The 26,165-nt window shown below is 40.5% G+C and overlaps 1 protein-coding gene across 12 annotated transcripts in view; it reads right to left on the reverse strand.

The window, feature by feature from the left end:
* ralgapa2 (Ral GTPase activating protein catalytic subunit alpha 2) overlaps positions 1-26,165 on the reverse strand; it is a 310,363-nt gene that overhangs the window by 89,030 nt on the left and 195,168 nt on the right. For all 12 annotated transcript variants that reach the window (XR_009825291.1, XR_009825292.1, XR_009825295.1 and 9 more), the window contains 4 exons: positions 20,860-21,697; positions 20,228-20,299; positions 3,844-3,967; positions 3,575-3,730 (listed from right to left, as the gene is read on the reverse strand). Coding sequence is in view for 7 of the 12 variants with exons in the window: in XM_062041843.1 (XP_061897827.1) it covers positions 3,575-3,730; positions 3,844-3,967; positions 20,228-20,299; positions 20,860-21,697 (1,190 nt within the window). In the remaining 5 variants the exon portion in view is untranslated. The remainder of the gene's footprint in view (positions 1-3,574; positions 3,731-3,843; positions 3,968-20,227; positions 20,300-20,859; positions 21,698-26,165) is intronic.

The raw sequence follows: 26,165 nt of genomic DNA on the forward strand, positions 1-26,165 counted from the left end.
CAGCTTGTACCTAAGTTACGGTCAGAGCGAAAAAAGATATGTCTTGCACTGCATTCTAGTCCTTCACTCTATTGTTCCTCATTCACAAATCTTTCATCCTCGCTCAAATTAATGGGGTAATCGTCGCTTTCTCGGTCCGAATCTCTCTCGCTGCTGGTGTAAACAATAGGAAAATATGAGCAGTCCTTCCTCCGGTGTCATCACGCTACTTCCGGTAGGGGCAAGGCTTTTTTTTATCAGAGACCAAAAGTTGCGAACTTTATCGTCGTTGTTCTATACTAAATCCTTTCAGCAAAAATATGGCAATATCGCGAAATGATCAAGTATGACACATAGAATGGATCTGCTATCCCTGTTTAAATAAAAATATTTCATTTCAGTAGGCCTTTAAGATCCCTAATAAATGACCCTGGAATAAGCACACATTTGATCGGTAAATCATAGTGTAACGACCTGGAATGACACTTTATGTGTGGTGTTGGAGTTGTCCAACTTTTTGTGTCGCTGTAAACGCATCACTGGCTAAGTGCCATATGTGCATGTGTTGGCGCAAGTGAGAAAGAGCGAGCGGCTGCTGTTGTTATAACAAAGTTGCTTTTGGTCTGGTTTGTACTGCAGAAAATGACCACTTTTGCTAGATATAATTTTTTTTACTAATGTTTTGGTGATGTGTTTATGGCTGACAATAAAGAGTTTTGCTCAGTAAAGTAATGGATGGAATTCATGTCCTCAAAGCGTCTCGACAGATGTTACAATATTTGAACAATGATGACGAAAACTGTTTTCCTCTGTCATGTCCGTGTGTCGAAAATTGTTATGCGTTTATTTTTTATTTGATTTTGTGCGTGGCATAGATTTGCCGTGCGCAGAGGACGCTTGAGCAGTGCGCAATTGCACAGGCGCGCACCTTAGAGGGAACGTTGGTTAGCATCATGCCCAGATTCCCCAAAGTGATCTGAAAAGTAGAAGTGATGGGGACCTTTTTTGTGCCAGTATCACGTTTTACACACAGCTGAAGTAAGCAAGCCTGACGGCGTGGCGAAGTTGGTAGAGTGGCTGTGCCAGCAATCGGAGTGTTGCTGGTTACTGGGGTTCAATTCCCACCTTCTACCTTCCTAGTCACGTCCGTTGTGTCCATGGGCAAGACACTTCACCCTTTGCCTCTGATGGCTGCTGGTTAGCGCCTTGCATGGCAGCTCCCGCCATCAGTGTGTGAATGTGTGTGTGAATGGGTAAATGTGGAAATACTGTCAAAGCGCTTTGAGTACCTTGAAGGTAGAAAAGCGCTATACAAGTATAACCCATTTATCATTATTTATTTATTTAAATTTTAATCATGTTTGTAACATTTAGTAGGAAAATACATTATAAGTGCAGCTATGACAGTAAATAAACACATTATATAAACTTTGAAAACAATAATTTAAACAGTGGTCTGGGTTTAAATTCGACCCCGTTCAGTGTTCTCAACAGGCATTAAATTTGAAAAGAAAAAAATTGCACAAAATTGAGCATTTTAAAACCAATAATTCAAACCCAATTAACTTCCCCCTCCAGAGATTAAATTGCTTCCTATTTCCACTCTATTTACAACCACAAATGAAAGCAGGCAGGCCAAGAGGGTACACTTAAAGAACAGGAAATTGACTGACGCTACTTTGAAAATAGGTAAACAGCTTTACCCAAAGTTGAATCAACACAGTTACATTATATTCTCCAACAAGTGTAGCTCATATATTAGTAGAAATTAAGACTCTGCTCAGTAGAAAACATCTGCCAATGTACTCTGGGCTTAATGAGCCATTAGAAAACATGCCCTCGCCACCAAAAATGCAATTAGCACATTCTATTATAAGCCCTTAATTATGGTAATTCTCTGATCTTAAACAAACACACGCCATGCTGATTACTGCTCACCAGTTCAGTTGGTCTAGCCAAGGACGAGCAGGTACAAACCAAGTCCGTCACTAGGACAATTCCACGGAAATGTTAAATATGCATTTGGAGACGACAATTAACGCAGCAATGTTAATTTGGGTTAAGATATTAGCATTTGGATGAGTTAAATTACAAGTTTAATGAGGATGCTTATGCTCAATCAGCACCAGCACTTATTCACTCCCTTGTTAATCACATCAAAATGTTTAGGACTTCTTTCTTTTTTTAATAATCTGATTTAAGTCAAAGGATGCTGTCCAATTAGCAGTCTTTGACCTCCCATCCAAACAAAGATGCAGCAGATGAGAGGACCTCAGAACACTGGGGGCTACTCATAAAAACAACCTTTGGTGGCCCATTTAAGCTGCGGTGCCTGGGGGCGAGTGAAATAGCTCAGGCTATCCTCTTCTCTCACACACTTACACACACACATGCGCACACGCACGCACACTGCCTGACCCCCGACTCTGCATGTCGCTTCTATAACTGCATTACTGAGGCCAGCTGCTACTGCTGGAGTTTGCACTGCACTACAACACACAATTGGATTGAGGAATTTGTTTTTTTCCCCCATTTCTGTTTGATTTAGCTGTTTTTTCCCTCTCAGATGCCTTCTTCAAACAGGCAACATGCCACCAAGACCCCCTCCCATCCATTTATTTCCGCAGCTAACCCCGCAGTACGCCTCTGTGGCCACAGGCAGTAAAGTGGCTGACTGCTGGACTAAAAGTGTTATTTTTAAATTGACATGGAAAACAAGCTACTCTAAAGGGGATGAGGCCCATTCCTCATTCCAATTCTTCATACCAGATCCACTGTAATCACCCCCTTTGAGGAGTCTGTGTGTGCAGCCAGCCAACCAATTTCTATATAAGCGTTGGGAGAAAGGTGCTTATAAGCATTTTTTGTATATATAATGGTTGCAATGTGACAGAAAACGGCATTCTGCCATATTCCTCCATTTCCTTCTGCAAGATAGACATTTTTACTCAGGTAATGTTGTGCCTTTTTTAAGCACACGCTCAGAATGGGTTTGGAATTTGTTGGTGTTTTTAGTAACATACGACCGGAGTGAGGTTGAGGCCTGATGAATTTCCCTTCTCAGCAGGGCACCGTATGAGAAGATTGACAGTATGGGCAGGGGCCTTTGCGGCTCATTTCTTCGCACTAACTGCTACTTGTGTACTACAGTCTTGAATCCTACTGCAGAACTAAATCAATCGCTCCTGTGGCGGCAGCAGGAATTGGATAAAAGGATCCTGCCGACAATCGGCCGGCGCCTGTTCTCTCAGAGAGAGCTAATGGCTGAATCCAGGCCCTGGTCACAGCACACATGGAGGGGGGCAGGGGATAGCAGAATCATTGTCATTACCGCAGCGGCAAATGCACCCCTGTTCACTTGCTTGGGTCACTAATCAACGGTTGTACTCTGGAGTCACACCTCCTGATCTCAGCCTAACATCAAGCTGAAATATATAAAAAAAATAATATTCTGGGCAAGCGGACAGTGTAGCCATTTCACTGCATCAGACATGCATAGGGATGTTTTCTCGCTCCATGGGTGCCAAGTAAAGCTACCTGCATCCTAATTATAACAGGATGATGTGATTGACAGGCAGGTTCAAGTGTTAGCTACCTTTTTGGTGAGGCAGTCATCAGAATCAGATGGCATTCGCGTAGAGACGTGGAAGATGGCTTCCACAGTGGAGGTAGCATGGTACGGAGCAGTTAGGCCTGTGCTGCCATTCCGCTGGAGGCCGCCCATGAAGCCACAGTGTGTGGCTAGGTCCACCTGAGGAAAATGTTTCTATTTAGGATAGTGCATGCAAATAGTCATCTACATCTACATGTGTTGCAAAAAGCAAGAATGCATCAGTAGTTTGTGACAGACAAATGAGCAAGTACCTCCCATCCGAGCCCGGATACAAAGTCTTCATAGTCCTTGCTGCCGGCACTGTTAGACAGGATGGAGCACTTGTCTTCTTGGCCCTCACCAATGTAGAACACAGCGATCTTGTGCGTTTCTCGACTACAGAAGAACAAAACACATATCAGTTATTATTATTTGATAATACCAAAGGCTGTTACTGTCACTTTAATTTATATCCAACATGAGGTTTATTTTTAATTAAACCTAGACTTTTCTCTAAGCGCAACCATAATTCAATGAATGGCAGAAAGACACTATTTTACTTAAAACCTTCGACAGGGGACAGTACACGTTAAGTCAAGTTAAGAAATTAATTTAAATTGGAAAAAAAGTGCGACTTGTCCAGGGTGTACCCCGCCTTCCGCCCGATTGTAGCTGAGATAGGCTCCAGCGCCCCCCGCGACCCCGAAGGGAATAAGCGGTAGAAAATGGATGGATGGAAAAAAATATTGTTTCCAGTACCTCACAAAAGTAAGTACACTCTTAGCATGCCTGCAAATGTTTTCTTGTTTCTTTTCCTGGGACAACACTGAAGAAAATCTTGATAGTGTAAAGTAGTCAAGGTAAAACCTGAAAATTTGTCATCAATGACATGACCAATGGCAACAAAAGTAAATACACACCTAAGCAAAAATGTCCAAATTGGGCAAAATCCGTCCATAAGAATGGTGTTATCGCTGGTCACTGTAAGTTCAACATGGCATTAGGGGATGTGAATTTTTTTTCTTTCTCTATATAAAGATACTCTTGGTCAGGTGTGGGCAAACTTTATAACTTGTGGGCCACATTGAGCTAAACGAAATATATATTTTTCATTTAGACATGTTACAAATTTATGAGACGTGTAATGTAGATCTAAATAAATGCAATAGCTCAAACACTACACTGACTTCAGAAAGACTGTAGAAAAAATTACAATACAAAAAGCCTCCATATTTTTTGCATTATTTGTTCTAATTCAATGTGCTTTTTCATACTATAGTGTCTGTGCGTGTGTGTGTAATTCCGACGTGTGTATGGTGCTTAGACATTTCTTCATAATGTCCACATTGTGCAGTGGGTATGTTACATTGCGTGCCAAATGTGTGTTGACTTCTGTTGTTTTTATTTGCACCATAAGTGAGAACAGTTGTTTGGATTGTCCATATGGGGACGGCGTGGCGAAGTTGGTAGAGTGGCTGTGCCAGCAATACCTTGTACCTTGAAGGTAGAAAAGCGCTATACAAGTATAACCCATTTATCATTTATTTATATAAAACTATACACAAATCATAACACTATATCATGCACAACTTTAGGTAACTCTTCATGCAGTAATGTGACCATTTTTCTGTAACAAAGCTACCTGGATAGTTAAAACAGCAAAAAAAGGTTATGAGATTCACTGCGGGACAGACTGCGGATGTTGGCGGACCGCATGTTTAGACAACCCTATAGGTGATACAAAGATTGTTCAGGTTATATTAAGATAGCCAACACACTGAAATTCAGCTGCAGCAGGTGGCCAAGATCATACAGCGCTTTGGTTAACCAAAAAAGTTGAGTGCACATGTTCAGCCTCATATCCAGAGGTTGTATTCGGACAATACCAAACACAACCGTATTAGTGCTACCAGCATTGCTGCAGAGGTTGAGGGGGTGGGGGGGTCTGCCTGTCAGTGCTCAGACTACGCTACACATGGCATCCAATTAGTTTGCATGGCAGTTGTTACAGAAGGAGGCCTCTTCTAAAGATGACGCACAAGAACGTCTGCAAAAAGATTTCCGAAAAGGGATTCTATGATGCAAAACTCCTTTTTCTTACCTGTTGGTGCCTGATTTTGTGTATTTAAGATCCTCAATAGTACCAGAAATTTGAAATCAAACCATGGGTACATTGCAGAGATATTTATAAAACAATCTTGCTTTCTTCCAAACTTGCTCCAAACAAGCCTTTTGGAATTTGAGACTTCAGTGACATATTTGTCTTAGTTACGTCAGCAAATAACTCCTTATATGGTCGAGCAGACCTGGGCAATTATTTTGACTAGGGGGCCACATTGAGAAAAGAAAATGTGTCTGGAGAATGCTGTGTATAAAATATACACATTTATATTCATACATATATACAGTGGGTACGGAAAGTGTTTAGACCTCTTTAAATCTTCCACTCTTTGTTTCATTGCAGCCATTTGCTAAAAACAAAGACGTTTATTTTATTTCTCATTATTGTACACTCAGCACCCCATCTTGAAAGAAAAAAACTAATGTAGAAGTTTTTCCAAATGTATTTAAAAAGAAGAACTGAAATATCACATGGTCAAGTATTCAGACCCTTTGCTCAGTATTGAGTAGAAGCACCCTTGAGCTAGTACACCCACAAGTCTTCTTGGGAATGATGCAACAAGTATTTCCGTCAGTTGGATGGTGAACATTGGTGGACAGCCATTTTCAGGTCTCTCCAGAAATGCTCAATTGAGTTTAGGTCAGGGCTCTGGCTGGGCCTGTCAAGAATGGTAACATAATTGCATCAAAGCTACTCCTTTATTATTTTAGCTGTGTGCTTAGGGTCATTTTCTTATTGGAAAGTGACCCTTTGGCCCAGTCTGAGGTTTTTTTCCAGAATATCTCTGTACTTGGCCACATTCATCTTTCCTTCAATTGCCACCAGTCGTCCTGTCCCTGCAGCCGAAAAACACCCCAATATCATGATGCTGCTTCCACCATGTTTCACTGTTGGGATTGTATCTGGCAGGTGATGAGCAGGGCCTGGTTTTCTCCACGCATACCGCTTAGAATTAATGGCAACAATTTCAATCTTATTTTTCATAGTCTGGGAGTCCATGTGTTTTTTTGGAAAACTCTGTGCAGGCTTTCAAATGTCTTGCACTGAGGAGAGGCTTCCGTCGGGCCACTCTGCCATAAAGGCTGCAGTGATAGTTGACTTTTGTAACTTTCTCCCATTTCCCTACTGCATCTCTGGAGTTCAGCCACAGTGATTTTTGGATTCTTCTTTGCCTCTCTCAACAAGGCTCTTCTTTCACAATTGCTAAGTTTGCCTGGACGGCCAGGTCTAGGAATAGTTGAGGTCGTCCCAAACTTCTTCCATTTAAAGATTATGGAGGCCACTGTGCTCTTGGGTACCTTGGCCAGCTCTGTCCCTTGCCACAATTCTGTCTCTGAGCTCATTGGGCAATTCCTTCGACCTCAGGATTCTCATTTGCTCTGACATGCACTGTGAGCTGTAAGGTCTTATACAAACAGGTGTGTGTCTTTCCTAATCAAGTCCAATCCGTTTAATTCAACACAATGAATGAGCAAAACCATCTCAAGGAGGATCAGAAGAAATGGACAGGATGTGAGTTAAATATGAGTGACACAGCAAAGGGTCTGAATACTTATGACCATGTGATATTTCAGTTACCGGTAGTCTTTTTTATTAAATTTGCAAATATTTATACATTTCTGTTTTTTTCTGTCAAGATGGGGTGCTGAGTGTACATTAAGGTTTTACTGTGTACCGATACTTATAAAGTACCGTTGTACTAATGAATTAAAACGGTACTATACTGCCTCTAAAAAGACAGTTATTTTTTTATGGTATTTTTTTTATAGACATGACTTTTATCACGTCGTTACATTGCTGGTTTTACGAACAGGGGAGCATGCTTGGTACCGCACACGCACAAGGTATTTACAAACCCCGTTTCCATATGAGTTGGGAAATTGTGTTGGATGTAAATATAAACGGAATACAATTATTTGCAAATCCTTTTCAACCCATATTCAATTGAATGCACTACAAAGACAAGATATTTGATGTTCAAACTCATAAACTTAATTTTTTTTTTGCAAATAATAATTAATTGCAAAAAACTTAGAATTTCATGGCTGCAACACGTGCCAAAGTAGTTGGCAAAGGGCATGTTCACCACTGTGTTACATGGCCTTTCCTTTAAACAACACTCAGTAAACGTTTGGGAACTGAGGAGACACATTTTTTAAGCTTCTAAGGTGGAATTCTTTCCCATTCTTGCTTGATGTACAGCTTAAGTTGTTCAACAGTCTGGGGGTCTCCGTTGTGGTATTTTAGGCTTCATAATGCGCTACATATTTTCAATGGGAGACAGGTCTGTACTACAGGCAGGCTAGTCTAGTACCCACACTCTTTTACTATGAAGCCACGTTGTTGTAACACGTGGCTTGGCATTGTCTTGATGAAATAAGCAGGGGCGTCCATGGTAACGTTGCTTGGATGGCAACATATGTTGCTCCAAAACCTGTATGTACCTTTCAGCATTAATGGCATCTTCACAGATGTGTAAGTTACCCATGTCTTGGGCACTAATACACCCCCAAACAATCACAGATGCTGGCTTTTCAACTTTGCGCCTATAACAATCCGGATGGTTCTTTTCCTCTTTGGTCCGGAGGACACAACGTCCACAGTTTCCAAAAACTATTTGAAATGTGGACTCGTCAGACCACAGAACACTTTTCCACTTTGTATCAGTCCATCTTAGATGAGCTCAGGCCCAGCGAAGCAGGCGGCGTTTCTGGGTGTTGTTGATAGACGGTTTTCGCCTTGTATAGGAGAGTTTTAACTTGCACTTACAGATGTAGCGACCAACTGTAGTTACTGACAGTGTGTTTCTGAAGTGTTCCTGAGCCCATGTGGTGATATCCTTTACACAATGATGTCGCTTGTTGATGCATTACAGACTGAGGGATAGAAGGTCACGGGCTTAGCTGCTTACATGCAGTGATTTCTCCAGATTCTCTGAACCCTTTGATGATATTACGGACCGTAGATGGTGAAATCCCTAAATTCCTTGCAATAGCTGGTTGAGAAAGGTTTTTCTTAAACTGTTCAACAATTTGCTCACGCATTTGATGACAAAGTGGTGACCTTCGCCCCATCCTTGTTTGTGAATGACTGGGCATTTAATGGAATCTAATTTTATACCAATCATGGCACCCACCTGTTCCCAATTTGCCTGTTCACCTGTGGGATGTTCCAAATAAGTGTTTGATGAGCATTCCTCAACTTTATCAGTATTTATTGCCACCTTTCCCAACTTCTTTGTCACGTGTTGCTGGCATCAAATTCTAAAGTTAATGATTATTTGCAAAAAAAAAATATGTTTATCAGTTTGAACATCAAATATGTTGTCTTTGTAGCATATTCAACTGAATATGGGTTGAAAATGATTTGCAAATCATTGTATTCCGTTTATATTTACATCTAACACAATTTCCCAACTCATATGGAAACGGGTTTGTACAAGCAGAAACAGCGTGTAGACATAAACGAGAGAATGAACATATTTTGGATTAAAGGCCTACTGAAACCCACTACTACAGACCACGCAGTCTGATAGTTTATATATCAATGATGAAATCTTAACATTGCAACACATGCCAATACAGCCGGGTTAACTTATAAATTGCAATTTTAAATTTCCCGCCACACTTCCGGTTGAAAACGTCTAGATATGATGACGCATGCGCGTGACGGAATCAGTTGATGCGGAAGTATTGGTACCCCCATTGAATACAATACAAAAAAGCTCTGTTTTCATTTCAAAATTCCACAGTATTCTGGACATCTGTGTTGGTGAATCTTTTGCAATTTGTTTAATGTACAATGGAGACTGCAAAGAAGAAAGTTGTAGGTGGGATCGGTGTATTAGCGGCGGACTACAGCAACACAACCAGGAAGACAGAGATGGATAGAAGACGCGTTAGCCGGCGAACTCACCTTAACTTCCTCCGTCTCGCCGACCGCATCTGTGATCGGTGAAGTCCTTCGTCGCACCGTCGATCGCTGGAACGCAGGTGAGCACGGGTGTTGATGAGCAGATGAGGGCTGGCTGGCGTAGGTGGATAGCTAATGTTTTTAGCATAGCTCTGTGAGGTCCGGTTGCTAAGTTAGCTTCAATGGCGTCGTTAGCGACATCATTGTTAACCTTCGCCAGGCTGGAAAGCATTAACTGTGTATTTACATGTCCCTGGTTTAATAGTATTGTTGATCTTCTGTCTATCCTTCCAGTCAGGGATTTATTTATTTTGTTTCTATATGCAGTTAAGCACGATGCTATCACGTTAGCTCCGTAGCTAAAGTGTTTCGTCGATGTATTGTCGTGGAGATAAAAGTCACCGTGAATGTCCATTTCGCATTCTCGACTCTCATTTTCAAGAGGATATAGTATCCGAGGTGGTTTAAAATAAAAAAGGAGAGAGTGTGGAATCCAATGAGCCAGCTTGTACCTAAGTTACGGTCAGAGCGAAAAAAGATATGTCTTGCACTGCATTCTAGTCATTCACTCTAACATTCCTCATCCACAAATCTTTCATCCTCGCTCAAATTAATAGGGTAATTGTCGCTTTCTCGGTCCGAATCTCTCTCGCTCCATTGTAAACAATGGGGAATTGTGAGAAGTCTTTCCTCCGGTGACGTCACGCTACTTCCAGTAGGGACAAGGCTTTTTTTTTTATCAGATACCAAAAGTTGCGATCTTTATCGTCGTTGTTCTCTACTAAATCCTTTCAGCAAAAATATGGCAATATCGCGAAATGATCAAGTATCACACATAGAATGGGTCTGCTATCCCCGTTTAAATTAAAAAAAAAAATTTCAGTAGGCCTTTAATAACTAATGTTAAAGGTAAAGCTCTAACACCGAAGCGCCGCTCAGCAAGATGTGCTATAAAACATGGTTAGCTAGCAAGCGGCTAACGTGGTGAAATCCCTAAAATCCTTGCAATAGCTGGTTGAGAAAGGTTTTTCTTAAACTGTTCAACAATTTGCTCCATCCACAGTCGACAGTGTTTTATCTACTTCTAAATCCCTAATCCTTGTCTCCGTGGCAAGAAATAAACTACATTTCTTACAAGTATCCTCGCTGCAGAACGAGGAATAGCTAAACATGCTTCACTACACACTGTAGGAGGATACAATATCTAATCACTAAAGTTGGCGCTCCTGAATGTAAACTAATGCCATGGGTGGATCTACACAGACATCGATTGTAACAATACCAAGTACAAGACCCGCATATAGTCAATGCTACAATGATTACATAGATACTTTTTTATTATCACAAAATCTTTGTCATTTTTTATTTTTTATTAAAGTATTTCTTTGAAAGGAAGCAATATGTGCTAACTAAGAACTAACAGCAAATTTCCAAATAAAATTATAACATGTGGAGTTCCAAAAGGCTCCATATTGGGACCACTTCTTTTTATATTGATAAATAAATTACCTTGTAAACTTGTCAATTATTCATCACAATATAATGTTTGATGATGACACCAATTTACGTCGCACAAAAAACCTGAAAGCCTTTAAACTATTGTCAATAGTGAATTAGTCCAAGTATATAATTATTTAAATGTTGTAGCGGGGCACTAATTGTTCTCTTCACCAGATTGGGGATTGGTGCATAGGTCGGATGTGACCAGTTATAAGGGGACACCCTTCCGGGGGAAAAGGGTTGTTGATGTGGAAAGAAGTCTAAAATTAAAACTCACCTGCTCTCTCGCCTCATTATCTCGACTTCCACATTGGTGACCCCGATGTGATTTCGGACATGTTTAACACTGCTGGTCTCGTCATGCCTGACGGCTCTGCGCCATTACAACAGCCTGTAGCGGCTCCCGACATTTTTGCTGCAACAGTGAAACTCCCGGAGTACTGGCAGTATGATCCTGAGCACTGGTTCTAGCATGTGTTAAAGTTAAAGTTAAAGTACCAATAATTGTCGTGGAAGCCCAGTTTCAACTTCGGGCATTATATAGTTATAGGCCTGCTAAAGGGGTCCTTCGGCGTCAGAAAAGTACGGTGTGTTAAGACTTTATTGCTGCAGCTGTACCAGCTGTGTGACGCAGAGCGAGCTGACCGCCTCTCGTCTCTCAACGGCCTGGGAGACAGCAAGCCTACCGAGTAATAATCTCGCATTGCTCGTTCCGGGGATGCATTGTTCCTGTTCGTGCAACTGTTTCTCCATCAGCTACCGCCCCCAGTACGCACGGCGCTCGCCAACTCGCTGTTAGTCACCACGAAAGATTACCAAGGTTTGTCTGAGGAGGCGGACAGGATTCTTCTAGCAGCTCGCCATCTCAGCGTTCAAGCCCTGCTGCCTTCACCGACCTGGAAAGCACCTGAGGAGCTCGATGCGAGCGCTGTGGCTGCAGTGTCGGACCGTCGCCACAGTTATGCTTTTACCGCAGCCATTTTGGGACCAAGGCAAAGCGCTGGGTGCCGCCTTGCGACTTCCCGGGCCAGGGAAATACCAGGGCAGGTGCTCACTGGCAGCAGTGAGTATGGGCAGAGCGGATAAGCTACTGTTTGTCACTGATGGCTTGTCGGGCCGCCGGTGGCTGGTGGACTCGGGCGCCCAGCGGAGTATCCTGCCTGCATCAGCCGTGGATGCTCTGGAAGATGGCCAAGGGCCCCCGCTGAGTGCCGCCAATAGAACCAGCATCCGCACTTTCGGCACCAGGTCAGTGATTGTTTCGTTTTCTCACCACATGTTCACCTGGGACTTTGTTATTGCCCCTGTGGCCGTACCTATTCTGGAGGCAGAGTTTTTGTGTGCAAATAGACTGTTGGTGCGTGTCTCGATTGGCCATTTAATTGACTCTGCCGCTTTCTCCACTATTCCATGCACACAGGGGGAGCCGAAGCCTGTGGCCCTCGCCAACATGTTCGCTGTGGGGGATGTTTATCAACGGCTTCTTGCAGAGTTTTCCAGATCTGACTGTACCAACGTTTTCGGCAGCGGTCGCGGAGCATGGGGTGGAGCACTTCATCCCTACAGTGGGCCCGCCTGTTTTTGCCCGGGAACGGTGGCTGGACTCTGCTAAACTGGCCCTGGCACGACAGGAATTTGCCACTATGGAGAGACTGGGGATTGTACGGCGTACCAACAGTCGTTGGGCTGTGGTGACTTTTGCCAAATAAAATAATGTCACCACGCCGGACCGTTACCCCATCCCACAAATTCAGGACTTTTCTTCACGGCTGGCTGGAGCGTCTATTTTTTCGAAGGTAGATTTGGTGCGTGGCTATCACCAGGTACATGAGTTGGACATACCGAAGACTGTCATAATAACTTATTTTGGATTATTTGAGTTTTGGAGAATTCCCTTTGACCTGCAGAGGACAGCACAGACTTTTCAGCAGCTAATGGACTCTGTTTTACGGGATTTACCGTTTTCGTTTGTTTATTTGGACGATATTGTAGTGGCCAGTCAATCAGTCGGGGAATATTTGAAACATTTACTGCTGCTGTTTAGCCGGTTGAACGTACATGGCCTTTGGAGTAACAAACATTGCAAGGTGCTGTTCCCCTGCCTGCATGGGTGGAGGCTATTTCCAAGTTTCCACGCCCACTAACTGTCAAGCTGCTTCAGGAGTTTCTTGGAATGGTCAATTTTTATAACCGTTTCATTCTACGTGCAGTTCATCTCATGCACCACATGTACGAGGCATTAAAAGGGAGGAAAGGTTCACAGGAGGTGAACTGGTCTCCTGAAAAGCTGCAAGCGTTTGAAGACACAAAGTCTTCCCTGGCCAGTGCAACCTTGCTAGCACATCCCTCCCCTACTGCTCCTTAGGCTCTCACTACTGATGCCTCAAATGTAGCCGTGGGCGCGGTTTGCGAGCAGAGGGTGGCGGGGACATAGCAGCCCCTTGCCTTCTTCAGCAGGCAACTCAGGGCAGCTGAAATGAAATACAGCAGTTTTGACAGGGAGCTCCTGGCCTTGTTCTTGACGACCTGCCATTTCAGGTTCCTGTTGGAGGGTCGCGATTTCACCGCTTTTGTGCACCACAAACCTCTGACTTTTGCCATGGCTAAAACTTCAGACCCCTGGTCTGCCGCCAGCAACGCCAGCTTGCATCCATCTCAGATTTCACTACGAAAATTAGGCATTTGGCCGGAAAGCACTATGGAGTAGCGGACTGTCTGTCACGGGTGCTTGTCAGTGCTGTACACCAGGGTCTCGACTTTGCGGAAATGGCAGTGGATCAGAGCAAGGATCCAGATCTTCAGGCCTGGCGCACAACGGTAACTGGTTTGCAGTTTGTGGATGTTCCCTACCATGGCAATGGTTCCACATTGCTCTGTGACATGTAGCGGGGTACTAATTGTTCTCATCACCAGATTGGGGATTGGTGCATAGGTCAGATGTGACCAGTTGTAAGGGGACACACTTATAACTGGAAAATTTTTCGTTGTTGTTGTTGGAAAAAAGTCTGATATTAAAACTCACCGGCTCAGAACTACTGCTTAAATAAAAATTAAACAACTTGTATTATATTTTGTTCAAGTAGAAGCCGTAAAATTTTGAGATAAGAAGATACTGATTGAAATGAATTGTAAAGCAATTAAGAGAGTTGAGAGCACTTAATTACTTGTAGTATACATAGATGGATTTAAAAATAAATAAAAATAAAAATCTAAATATGTCGGTCTACTCTTAAGATTGAAGCACATTCTTCCTCTTGACGCTCTCCCTTTATTCTGTATCAGACAATATTTGAACCTCATAAACTATTGCAATGTCATGTGGTGTAAAATGTATCCTAATCATCTAAAAAAGATGGAGATTCTTCAGAAGAAAGTCATACGTGTGATACAAACCCTAAAACCAGTGAAGTTGGCACACTGTGTAAAGCGTAAATAAAAACAGAATACAATGATTTGCAAATCATTTTGAACCAATATTCAATTGAATAGACTGCAAAGACAAGATACTTAACATTTGAACTGGAAAACTTTGTTATTTTTTGCAAATACTAGCTCATTTGGAATTTGATGCCTGCAACATGTTTCAAAAAAGCTGGCACAAGTGGCAAAAAAGACTGAGAAAGTTGAGGAATGCTCATCAAACACTTATTTGGAACATCCCACAGGTGAACAGGCTAATTGGGAACAGGTGGGTGCCATGATTGTGTATAAAAGCAGCTTCCATGAAATGCTCAGACATTCACAAACAAGGATGGGGCGAGGTTCACCACTTTGTCAACAAATGCGTGAGCAACTTGTCGAACAGTTTAAGAACAACATTTCTCAACGAGCTATTGCAAGGAATTTAGGGATTTCACCATCTAAGGTCTGTAATAACATCACAAGATTTAGATAATCTGGAGAAATCACTGCACGTAACATTGAATGCCCGTGACCTTGAATCCCTCAGGCGATACTGCATCAAAAACCGACATCAGTGTGTGAAGGATATCGCCACATGGGCTCAGGAACACTTCCGAAAACCACTGTCAGTAACTACAGTTTGTCGCTACATCTGTAAGTGCAAGTTGAAACTTTACTATGCAAAGCGAAAGCTATTTATCAACAACACCCAGAAATGCCGCTGGCTTTGCTGGGCCCGAACTCATCTAAGATGGACTGATGCAAAGTGGAAAAGTGTTCTGTGGTCTGACGACTCCACATTTCGAATTGTTTTTGGAAACTGTGCACGGCCAGTTCGAGGAAGAGTCCTGCTGGTTCCAAACGTATTTCATTTATGAGTGATGGAGGCCATCTTGCTCATTAGTACCTTCAAGGCAGCAGATATTTTTCTGTGCCCTTCCCCAAATTTGTGCCTTGAGAAAATCCTGTCTCGGAGGTCCACAGACAATTCTTTCGACCTCATTATTGGTTTGTGCTCTGCCATGCATTGTCAAGTGTGGGACCTTATATGTAAACTAGGTTTGTCCTAATACCAATGTTTTGGTACTGTTACCAAAATGTTAAAATTTTAACACTTTTCAAAACAAAGGAGAACACAAAAAAGTTATTTTGGCTTTATTTTAACAAACATTTTTATTATACATTAAACATACGTTTGTTATTGCAATCAACGAAGAATGTTGGCATTAAAATAATATAGTAAACTTCCGTTTTAGTAGTAAGTAAGCAAACAAAGGATCCTAATTTGGCTGCTGACGTATGCAGTAACAATGTGACATTTCCCATTTTATTATATTGTCAAAATTATGAGGAACAGGTGGTAGAAAATTGATTATTAATCTGCTTGTTTATTTACTCTTAAGATCTGCTTACTTTCTGTTTTAACATGTTATATCTGCATTTCTGTTGAAATTGAATGAGCACTTATTCTTCTGTTGTTTGATACTAAACATACATTTTAAGTGATGCTACAAATTGTGGTATCAATCAGTAGTTATAGGGTCATAATTAAAGTTCTCCTGGGTCCAGGGACGTATTTTTTCTATTACCACACTGTTTCTTTTTGTAAGTATTCTGTGTGTGTGTGTGCGTCATTTAACATGCGCTGCTGCTCGTTTTACCAGCAATGTAATTCATGAGTACCATTGTACTTTACTAGTACCAGTATACCATACAATTCTAATGTAGACAGTTGTGGCCTTTCCAAATCATGTCCAACCAACGTAATTTACCACAGGTGCACTCCAATTAATCTGTAGGAACATCTCAAAGATGATCAGTTAAAACCGGAAGCCCCTGAGCCAACTTTTGAGCTTTACGGCAAAGGCTGTTTATATCTATGTACATGTGAATTCTTAGTTTTTGATTTTTACTAAATTTTCAAAAATTAAAAGAAACATTTTTTTTTCACATTGTCATTATGGGCTATTGTGTGTAGAGTTTTAAGGACAAAAATTAATGTATTCCTTGACGATGACTTATCACATATATCCTGAGGTAGGTAGTATAACATGCTACATTTACTGAAGTAACTTTTTAAATAAATAGTACTTGTCAAAGTAGTTTTAATGAAACATACTTTTTACCTGACTATTTTATTATTTATTATTGGGGACGGCGTGGTGAAGTTGGTAGAGTAGCCGTGCCAGCAATCGGAGGGTTGCTGGTTACTGGGGTTCAATCCCCACCTTCTACCATCCTAGTCACGTCCGTTGTGTCCTTGGGCAAGACACTTCACCCTTGCTCCTGATGGGTGCTGGTTAGCGCCTTGCATGGCAGCTCCCGCCATCAGTGTGTGAATGTGTGTGTGAATGGGTGAATGTGGAAATACTGTCAAAGCGCTTTGAGTACCTTGAAGGTAGAAAAGCGCTATACAAGTATAACCCATTTATCATTTATTTATTTTATTTTTGCGAAGAAGGAACACTACTTTAACTCAGTTACATTTAGTTTTGGTCCGATTGTTATATTTATTTATGTCATAAATATAATCTCTGGATTAAGGTTTGCAAAGACACTTTTGTTTGTCAGCAAACTTTCTTCCGGCAGGCACTGTCAAATGACTCTGTTTGACCAATCCAACATAAGCACAAGTGATGCTTGACTCACTTTCACCAATCAAACGCAGCCTGACATTCTACATTATTTGGATGTTCCAACAGGACAATGACCCCAAACACACATGGCCTTCCCAAAGTCCTGACTTAAACGTGTTGACAATGCTGAAGAAACAAGTCCATGTCAGAAAACCACCAAATTTTGTTGAACTGCACCAATTTTGATAAGAGTAGTGGTCAAAAATTCTACCAGAAGCTTGCCAGAAGCTTGTGGATGGCTCCCAAAAGCACCTTATAGCAGTGAAACTTGCCAAGGGACCAAATATTAACATCGCTGTATGTATACTTTTGACCCCACAGCTTTGGTCACATTTTCAGTAGACCCATAATACATTCATTAAAGAACCAAACTTCATCAGTGTTTTTTGTGACAAACAAGTATGTGCTCCAATCGCTCTATCACAAAAAAATAAGAGTTGTAGAAATTATTGGAAACTCAAGACAGCCGTGACATTATGTTCTTTACAAGTGTATGTAAACTTTTGACCAAGACTGTACATATATATATATATATATATATATATATATATATATATATATATATATATATATATAGTATATATATATATATATATATATATGTATATATATATATATATATATATACAAATACACAACATAAATACATATGTATATATATGTATATATATATGTATGTATATATATGTATATATATGTATATATATATATATATATATATATATATATATACTGTATATGTATATATATATATATATATATACAAATACACAACATAAATATATATATATATATATATATATATATATAAATATATAGGGGTGTCAAACTCATTTTACCTTAGGGGCCGTATGGATGAAAATCTATTCCCACGTGGGCCAAACGTGTAAAATCATGGCCTAATAACTTTAAACTACAACTACGACAACTTCAGATGTTTTCTTTATTTTACTTCGGCGCAAAATGGAACAAGCACATTCTGAAAATGTACTTATCACAAATAATCCTCTTGACAAAACACTTCAAGAAAGTTGACAATTCTGAGAAAAAAAATCTGTGCCGTTTTAAAAACACCATGAAGAACACAATGCATTTAGACTTAATCTCAGTGTATCTACAAATCAATTCAACTTTAAGTCACAGCCCATCTATGATTTAATAAAAAACTAACAAAAAAGCATAAATAAAAACTCTTCTATGTATCAAGTACCTCTTTTGTCATTTCCACATATTAATCCTGTGCTAACTAAACAAACCATACAAACTGAGGTTCAAACTATTCAAGAGGGTTGAGTTACTCCCTGCCTTCTTGGCATCGTTGTGTATTGATAGAAAAATAAAAGCTGTGCAATGTGTGAACAAATTGAACAAACCAACAATAAAAACTTCAAAGACTGACAGTATTGCAGTAAATCCCACACGGTTCACTTTCTTTAAATTTGCATTGAAGACACTCATTTTCACAGAAGTATATCAATGTGCAGTGCATCATGCTGCATTGTTTGTTTTACTCCTGTTTGTTTATTGTTGTGTCGAGGGGGAGGAGTCACAGCCCCGCTTGCTTGGTGTACTTGCTCGCCCCGGTACAAACTATTTGCTTGCCAAACAAAATTACTATTGCGACATCTAATGGACACATTTAGAACAGCAGTTTCTTTAGTTAAAAAATGCAGCTTAATTTTACACTTAGCAAACTCGTCTCACCAGGCCGCATTGAACCTGTTTGCGGGCCTGATCTGGAACGCACGTGGAAGGCCGGTCCGTGAAAATAATGCCTACATAAACCGGTCTCTGGCGCAAAAAAGGTTGGGGACCCCTGATGCAGACCACAAGGAAGTGTTTTAAATGTAGAAAAAAATTATAATATGACCCATTTAGGACAAACAGACTAAAAACATGGATTACTGGTACCATGTCAATCAATCAATGAATCAATTAATCAAACTAAATTATAAATGTCTAAAATGGCTTGAGCAACTCACAATGACATCCCTGATCTAAACCCATGTGCGGGCAAGGAAACACTCAAAAGACCCAGACTGTGAAAAAAGGATAAAGCTTGAGAAGGGCCTGAAGATGTAGGGACCTCCCTTCCAAGCTGATCGGCTACCGTGGTTGTCAAGTAGGTACAATCATTGAATTGTTAAATTAATAGAAAATGTGGGAGTCCAGTCTATCGGGAAGCCATTAATTGTCCTGTGTTTTGACGAGACCAAGACAAACGTATTGGGTTCAGACAGTGTCAAGCGTGTGTGACGCCAACCAGGTGAAGAGTATCAAGATTAGTGTATCTTGCCTACACCCAGGCATAGTGCTGGTAGTGTCATGATCTGGGGCTGTAAAAGTGCTGTCGATAATAGGGAGCTATAGTTCATTGAGGTATGTATGAATGCCAACATGTTTTGTGACATACTGAAGCAAAACATGATCCCCTCCTTTTGGAATACAGACAGCAGGGCAGTCCAGTTTACCACCATAATGACCTTAAACACACCTCCAAGATGTTCGCTGCCTAGCTAAAGAAGAAAAGGATAAGATGATAGACTGACAAATTATGTATACAGACATAAACCCTTATAAGCATCTATGCAGCATCCTCAAACGGAAGGTGAAGGAGCGCAAGATGTCTAACATCCCTCAAGTCTGTGGTGTCAACATGGAGAAAACGGATGAGGATTCTAGTGGCAACCTGGAAGCCTCTAGTGAACTCCATGACCAAAAATAGTTAAGGCAGTGCTGGAAATGAATGGTTGCCACACAAAATATTGACACTTATATCTCAATTTGTAAATTTTGACCTAGGGGTGTCTTTGCTTTTGTTGTCAGCAGTTTAAACATTAAGGGCTGTGATGAGTTATTTTGAGGGAACAATAAGTTTACACTGCTGTACAAGCTGTACACTGATTACTTACCGTTCCAGTGTTATCACATTGAAAAAAATCTAATAAAACTAATACATTATTTGAAATGATAAATAAGGGTGACACAATTAAAGTACAGCAGACATATTCCTGAAAAAAATTTCTTTTTAAAGGGGGTTTCACAAATAATTCACAAACATAGTATATATGGAATAAAACTTACCACTGTCTGGAATCCAAGTTCTTTAGTTCCCTTAACAATTTGGAGTTCTTCTTCAGCAAATGGAAATTTTTCCTGGTTGACAAATACAAAAAAACAAGTATAGAACCTAATTAAACTGTCATTAATAATGAATATAATATCATTAAAATAATAAACAGTTTTGAAATTGGTTTTGAGGGGACATCTTACAGAGTCCATATCAAAGTCTACAATATAGTATGAGCATGTGTGAGTGTGTTTAAATTTGTTGCCTTGCTGTTAGGATTAATGTAAAAAGGCACAGGTGCAAACTACAATCTCCCACAAGCTGTGTGCCTGTTGCGCATCCCCCATTAAGAGGTGTAAGGTTTTTCATTTACGAGTGGCACTGCAAAGAAGTGGCAGTACAAGGTAGACTTTGGTGAAAACAGCTGGGCACTTTTACCCTGTGGAGTGGAGATTAACTGCACTCCAGTGTTTTTTCAAGTAAGAATTAGAAGCACATTGTGACTTGAAAATTAAGGTGTCATAAATACATGCAAATATGGTGAGCAAGACATAAACACTATTAATTCAAGTTTGTTTGGTTTTGTGATTATATTCTGCTTTTATGTAAGGCTCAACAGAGTCGGTTAGAAAAAATAGCAGCATACCTTCGGTCCCAGGAGTTCATGCCAAGATCATTGAGTAGCAATCGACAAAAATAAAAAGGTGCTTTGGGTTCCTGGTGGGACGGTTCCCTCATGCCGGCAGCCTGAAATCTGACATCAGAGTCCCACCTTCGCACCTGCTCTTCCTCCTGTTGAGTCTGGCGGAGAATGGCACCAAGGATGGCGTCCTCTAGCTCTAGGTTCATGCCCAAGGGTGACGGGGCTGGCTGGTTTAGCTTGAAATGAGACTGGGACAGGCATTCTGGGCTGGCCTGGCCAAGTTCCTCTAAAAGTTTATCAAGGACATCCACCTCTTCTACATCGCTTGAGTCGGAGAGGGAATCTGAAACTGAGGAATGATATTTGGACCGCCCTTTTGTTGGAGAACTGGGCAATGTTTTGCTGTGTGGGGGAGTAGTGGAGGTCAAAAGTGTGTGATCCACTGAATTAAAAACTCCAGTATGATCAGAGTCTTCCTGAGTGGTTGCAAACAGAATCGACCCATCCCACGCGTATTTGCCTGAAATGTCACGCACAATGACGCGCACCTGGGAGGAAAGGTGAGGGGTTGGGTGTCCGGCAGAGGGGGACTCAGCAGGAATCTGCAGGTAGGACACCAGTGTGGTGTCATTGAAAACAAATAGCTGCAAATTGGGGCTTTTGAAGACCTCTGAGGACAGCTCGGATGACTCCACGTATGGATTGTCGTGATTTTCACTCACTAGACTGTGAAGGAGGGCAGGGCCTCCACTCAGAGGATGATGGCCCAAATGATTTACCAGGTGTGTCATGACCATCCTTGCTGTCAGGGGAATCAGCTCCATGCTCCGTCGACGCTTTTCTGGCAAAAAAATGAGGGCCATGAGATAAATATACAACGCACAAGTTTGAGACAATCACAAAAATGGCTACAAGGCAATGGAGAAAAAAACAATTTATAATAAATATAATCCTGACTTGACTAAACACATTTCGAAAGCCTCGAATTTGTGTGTAGACATGCTATTATCTTTTTTTTTTTTTTACACACACATGGCAGCATCTGAATTATGACTACTAATAAGTGTATTTTATTAATTTCTCACAATAGCTTAGCCAGCACGACTCTAAGTAGGTAGCATCTAATCATAGGAGACAACTCTGAAAAGCCCATTGAGTCTTCTTATAATGGACAAGTGTTTAGAGTGTCCACACGCTAATGAGAACCTCCATCTTCACAAGCTACTGAATGGGATCCTACTCTGTGAATTGCATTTATGCATGTTTTTTTACGCTCAAGTGAAAAGCATGCTGGGCTTCATTATGCGGTGATGTACGGAAAACAAGAAGATGCACTCTTGCATTGTGACAGTGCTATCAATACCATCATACCCCATCAAAGTGGGAAAAGCTCTTTAGAAAGCAGGCCAAGCTGCATTAGAGATATGCAGGCCCTTTGATGTGACTTGATCAATATGAGGTGGGGGCTTGAAAATAACTAGACCGGCACTCTTTAGTTTGCCCTTTTGATAGTATTTCGTTATTTCGACGAATAACATTACAAAGAAACGGTGAGCTGGAAATTCGAAAGCAGACCATACTTTCCAAATTCTTACGTTGTTTTAGTGCAAATGTTGCATGGATCTGGGTTCACGATGCTTTTTCAAAGTTTAGGTTTGAGTGGGAGAGAGCGACAGATCAGGGCAAACTATGGTCCGTGGGCCATATATAACACGTTAAGCTTTTAAAATGTTTTTCTTAGATCTTTAAAATTGAAGATTAGGATTTGCAATGCTACTTTCAAATTACAGCAAGTTTTCAACTATGAAAATTATTCCAATGGTTTCTGAATCAAGAAATTCTGCACTTCCTAGTGATATATAGGTCATTACGGTAATCATACACACTGCATCACAACAGCTCCAGGAAGACTAGGCTTGAAAGAAAGTGTAGATGAAGGTCCGTTTAAACAGCGGGCAGCAAATGTAGACGTTTTTGACGAAGTGAGACACGGAATCAAGCTTTTGACAGCAAAGTTCAACAGAAAATAGATGTTGTATAGGGCTGTCTTTAACAAATGATTTTTAGTCTAATATAATTTGTTTGATTTTGCCCATCGTCGAAGATCAGTCGAATTTGTGGTGCTTTTTTTAAAGAAGAAAAAAAATGGTGATATGTAGTAGTGTATGCTAGCTGGTCACCAGGTGTCAGTAACATACTGGATGCGCTCTATCACTTATACTTTATAGGGAATCAATCTCCTAAAGTTAATAAAATATATTTATAAAATAAATAAGTTCCTTCATTTTAAGTGAACAAAAAAACATCTCATTTGGGACTTTTTCCACCCCAAAAAAAGTCTAATCCCCAGTTCGTGAGGTCTGCTCTGGTGCAAAGCGCTCAAATGACATCAAACTTGACTAAAATAATGAACTAAAAGTGATAAAGTTCACATATATAAACCTTCGGAAAGATTATCATTACCTTTTCCAAGAGGAAAGCTACACATCCAGTGAGGTGGTGTGTTCTGGCACCCATGCTGTGTCCAATAACGAGTGCTCTTAACTGCCAGCCAGAGGCGCGCGATTGCGCGATGAACTCCGTGTGTGTGACAACAGCGCGTCCCGACAAGCCTCAATCACGTCCTCAAAGTGGAAACATCCTCCCAACACTATTAATAAATATTTCTGTTTGCAGACGAATAGATTGTATTTAATAGGAGATGTGGGAGGTCAAAACACTCCAAAATATTTTACAGACATGAAGTCACACAAGGAAGCAGGACGGCTGAAAGCGACAACCGAAACTAAGATTTAGTCCTTACTCTCTTAAAATATACTTCTCGCATACAAAAATATTTTACTAACATTTAAAAAAAACATGATGTATGCAATCAGTTTACCTTCCCAACACACCTGCAGTATGCTGGGTCCTCAGCACGTATTAACTCGCCTTCCCACGGAGGAAATAATACTATTTTCAGATAATTAGACTGTGAGAATGAGTATTGAGTCAAGCTCAGTCAAATTGAATCATTGAATCTCCGACTATTTGCAGACAGCCCTAATTTCATCAGACATTTGGGTGTTTTTTTTAGCTGTTTGCTTTTAAGAGATAGTTTGTCAAAAAAATGTTTTGTATTCTATCATTCATTACTGTGTTTTTTTTTTTAATGATCATGTTTTGATCACCATTTTTTAAAGGCATCTTTGAAGGTTGTACCGTCAATTTTATTGTACCTGTTGCAATGCCAATAAATGTACTAATGCCAAGCAAACCTCCAGATGTTTAAAGTGTTCCTTATAAAAGAGGACCCAAGCACAGACAGCAGACTGTATGAGACTTTTGCAGCTAGAATAAGACCCACAATTGCAGGTGAACTATACAACATTTTTTCAAACCAATGTGGTCCGGCCCGCAAGTCAGAATAATTGTCCACCACTGGCCTAATGGAATCACAAGGTCACAACATTGGAAAAATAAGACATTTCTATTTAACCCTCATAATGGGTCTTTTTTACGAAAGGATGAACAACACTGAATGAACATATTTTTATACTTTTAATAGACCATCTCTAAATTGATGGACTACCTAGAATGAACTCTTCCAGCTAACTCCTTAGGATTTTTGGGAATACAAGAGTAGTTTATTACCTGTCTTTTCAGTGCAGTGCCAAAGTGCCTAAATCTTTAGCCAACATTAGATTTGTTGCACGCAACTCTAACGAGCATATATAACTCAAATATCAGTAAGCATGGACCTGCACTAACGCTGAACTGTTAACATAAGTGAAAATAAAGTATGGAGTGCTATATTTGTGTTTGTTCATCGGTTTGTTCGTTGGCAGGCTATGTCCAGGTTCGTGGAGGAGGGGTGGTATCATTAGCCCATTAATGCTACCCAAAATAGCAGGGAATCATTTTTCCATTCTGTGTGAAATATACTAACTCAAAGTGGTCAAAATATTTCTGCAAATGTATAGTGTTGAGTTGAGTTTGAGTTTCTTTCGAACATGCATGCATACAACATGACACATCACAGTAAGTTATATTTCATATGGTGAGATGAGTAAGATTATCTTGAAAATGAATGTATGAATGAAATAAATTCAGAATGTTTATCATGGTTCTTCTTCTTTGTACTTTGTAAACACTTTAAGTTTGAAGAGTTTCTTGAAGTGGATCATATTAGTACATTGTTTGATTTCTTTGCTTAACCCATTCCATAATATAATTCCACATACGGATATACTGAAGGTCTTAAGTGTTGTACGTGCGTTTAAATGTTTTGAATTACATTTTTCTCTAAGATTATATTTCTCCTCTTTCGTTGAGAAGAATTGTTGTATATTCTTGGGTAGCAGATTAAAGTTTGCTTTGTGTATAATTTTAGCTGTTTGCAAAATCATTATGTCGTGGAATTTCAGTATTTTTGATTCAATAAATAAAGGGTTTGTATGTTCTCTATATCCAACATTATGTATTATTCTAACTGATGTTTTTTGTAACACCGTTAATGAATGTAGTGTACTTTTGTAGTTATTTCCCCATATTTCTACACAATAACTCAGATATGGTAACACTAGCGAGCAGTAGAGAATATGGACGACAAATTGCAGAACATTCATTGAACGAAGATTGTGACTTCCTTGTTTCTTTGTTAAAAGACAAGACAGATAAGATGGAGTGATACCCAGAATGGTAAAGATGGAGTGATTTTTGGTCTATAACATCCATCCATCCATCCATTTTCTACCGCTTGTCCCGTACGGGGTCGCGGGGGTGCTGGAGCCTATCTCAGCTGCATTCGGGCGGAAGGCGGGGTTCACCCTGGACAAGTCGCCACCTCATCTCAGGGCCAACACAGATAGACAGACAACATTCACACACTATGGCCAATTTAGTGTTGCCAATCAACCTATCCCCAGGTGCATGTCTTTGGAGGTGGGAGGAAGCCGGGGTACCCAGAGGGAACCCACGCAGTCACAGGGAGAACATGCAAACTAAGGTTCAAGGTCAAGGTTCAAGGTTCAACTTTATTGTCCCCGCGGGGAAATTTGTCTTGGGCACAGAGCATCATTGCTTTCTTAACATACACAAAAACAAAAACACAAGCACAGACACAACCACAACCAGATAACTAACATTTAAACATGAGAACATGGAGCTTGATAGACATAGGTGGCACTTTGATGTAGGCATAAAATCTACAGTATGGAGATAAAGATAAAGTACCAGTGTGCATTGTACTAGAGCTCATGGATAAAGTGCTATGTGCTAAAAAAGTGCTAACCTATGTATTAACATTCTATTGCACATTGTTGGTCAGC

This window comes from Entelurus aequoreus, linkage group LG03 (genome assembly GCF_033978785.1).
Source record: "Entelurus aequoreus isolate RoL-2023_Sb linkage group LG03, RoL_Eaeq_v1.1, whole genome shotgun sequence".
Taxonomy (NCBI): domain Eukaryota; kingdom Metazoa; phylum Chordata; class Actinopteri; order Syngnathiformes; family Syngnathidae; genus Entelurus; species Entelurus aequoreus.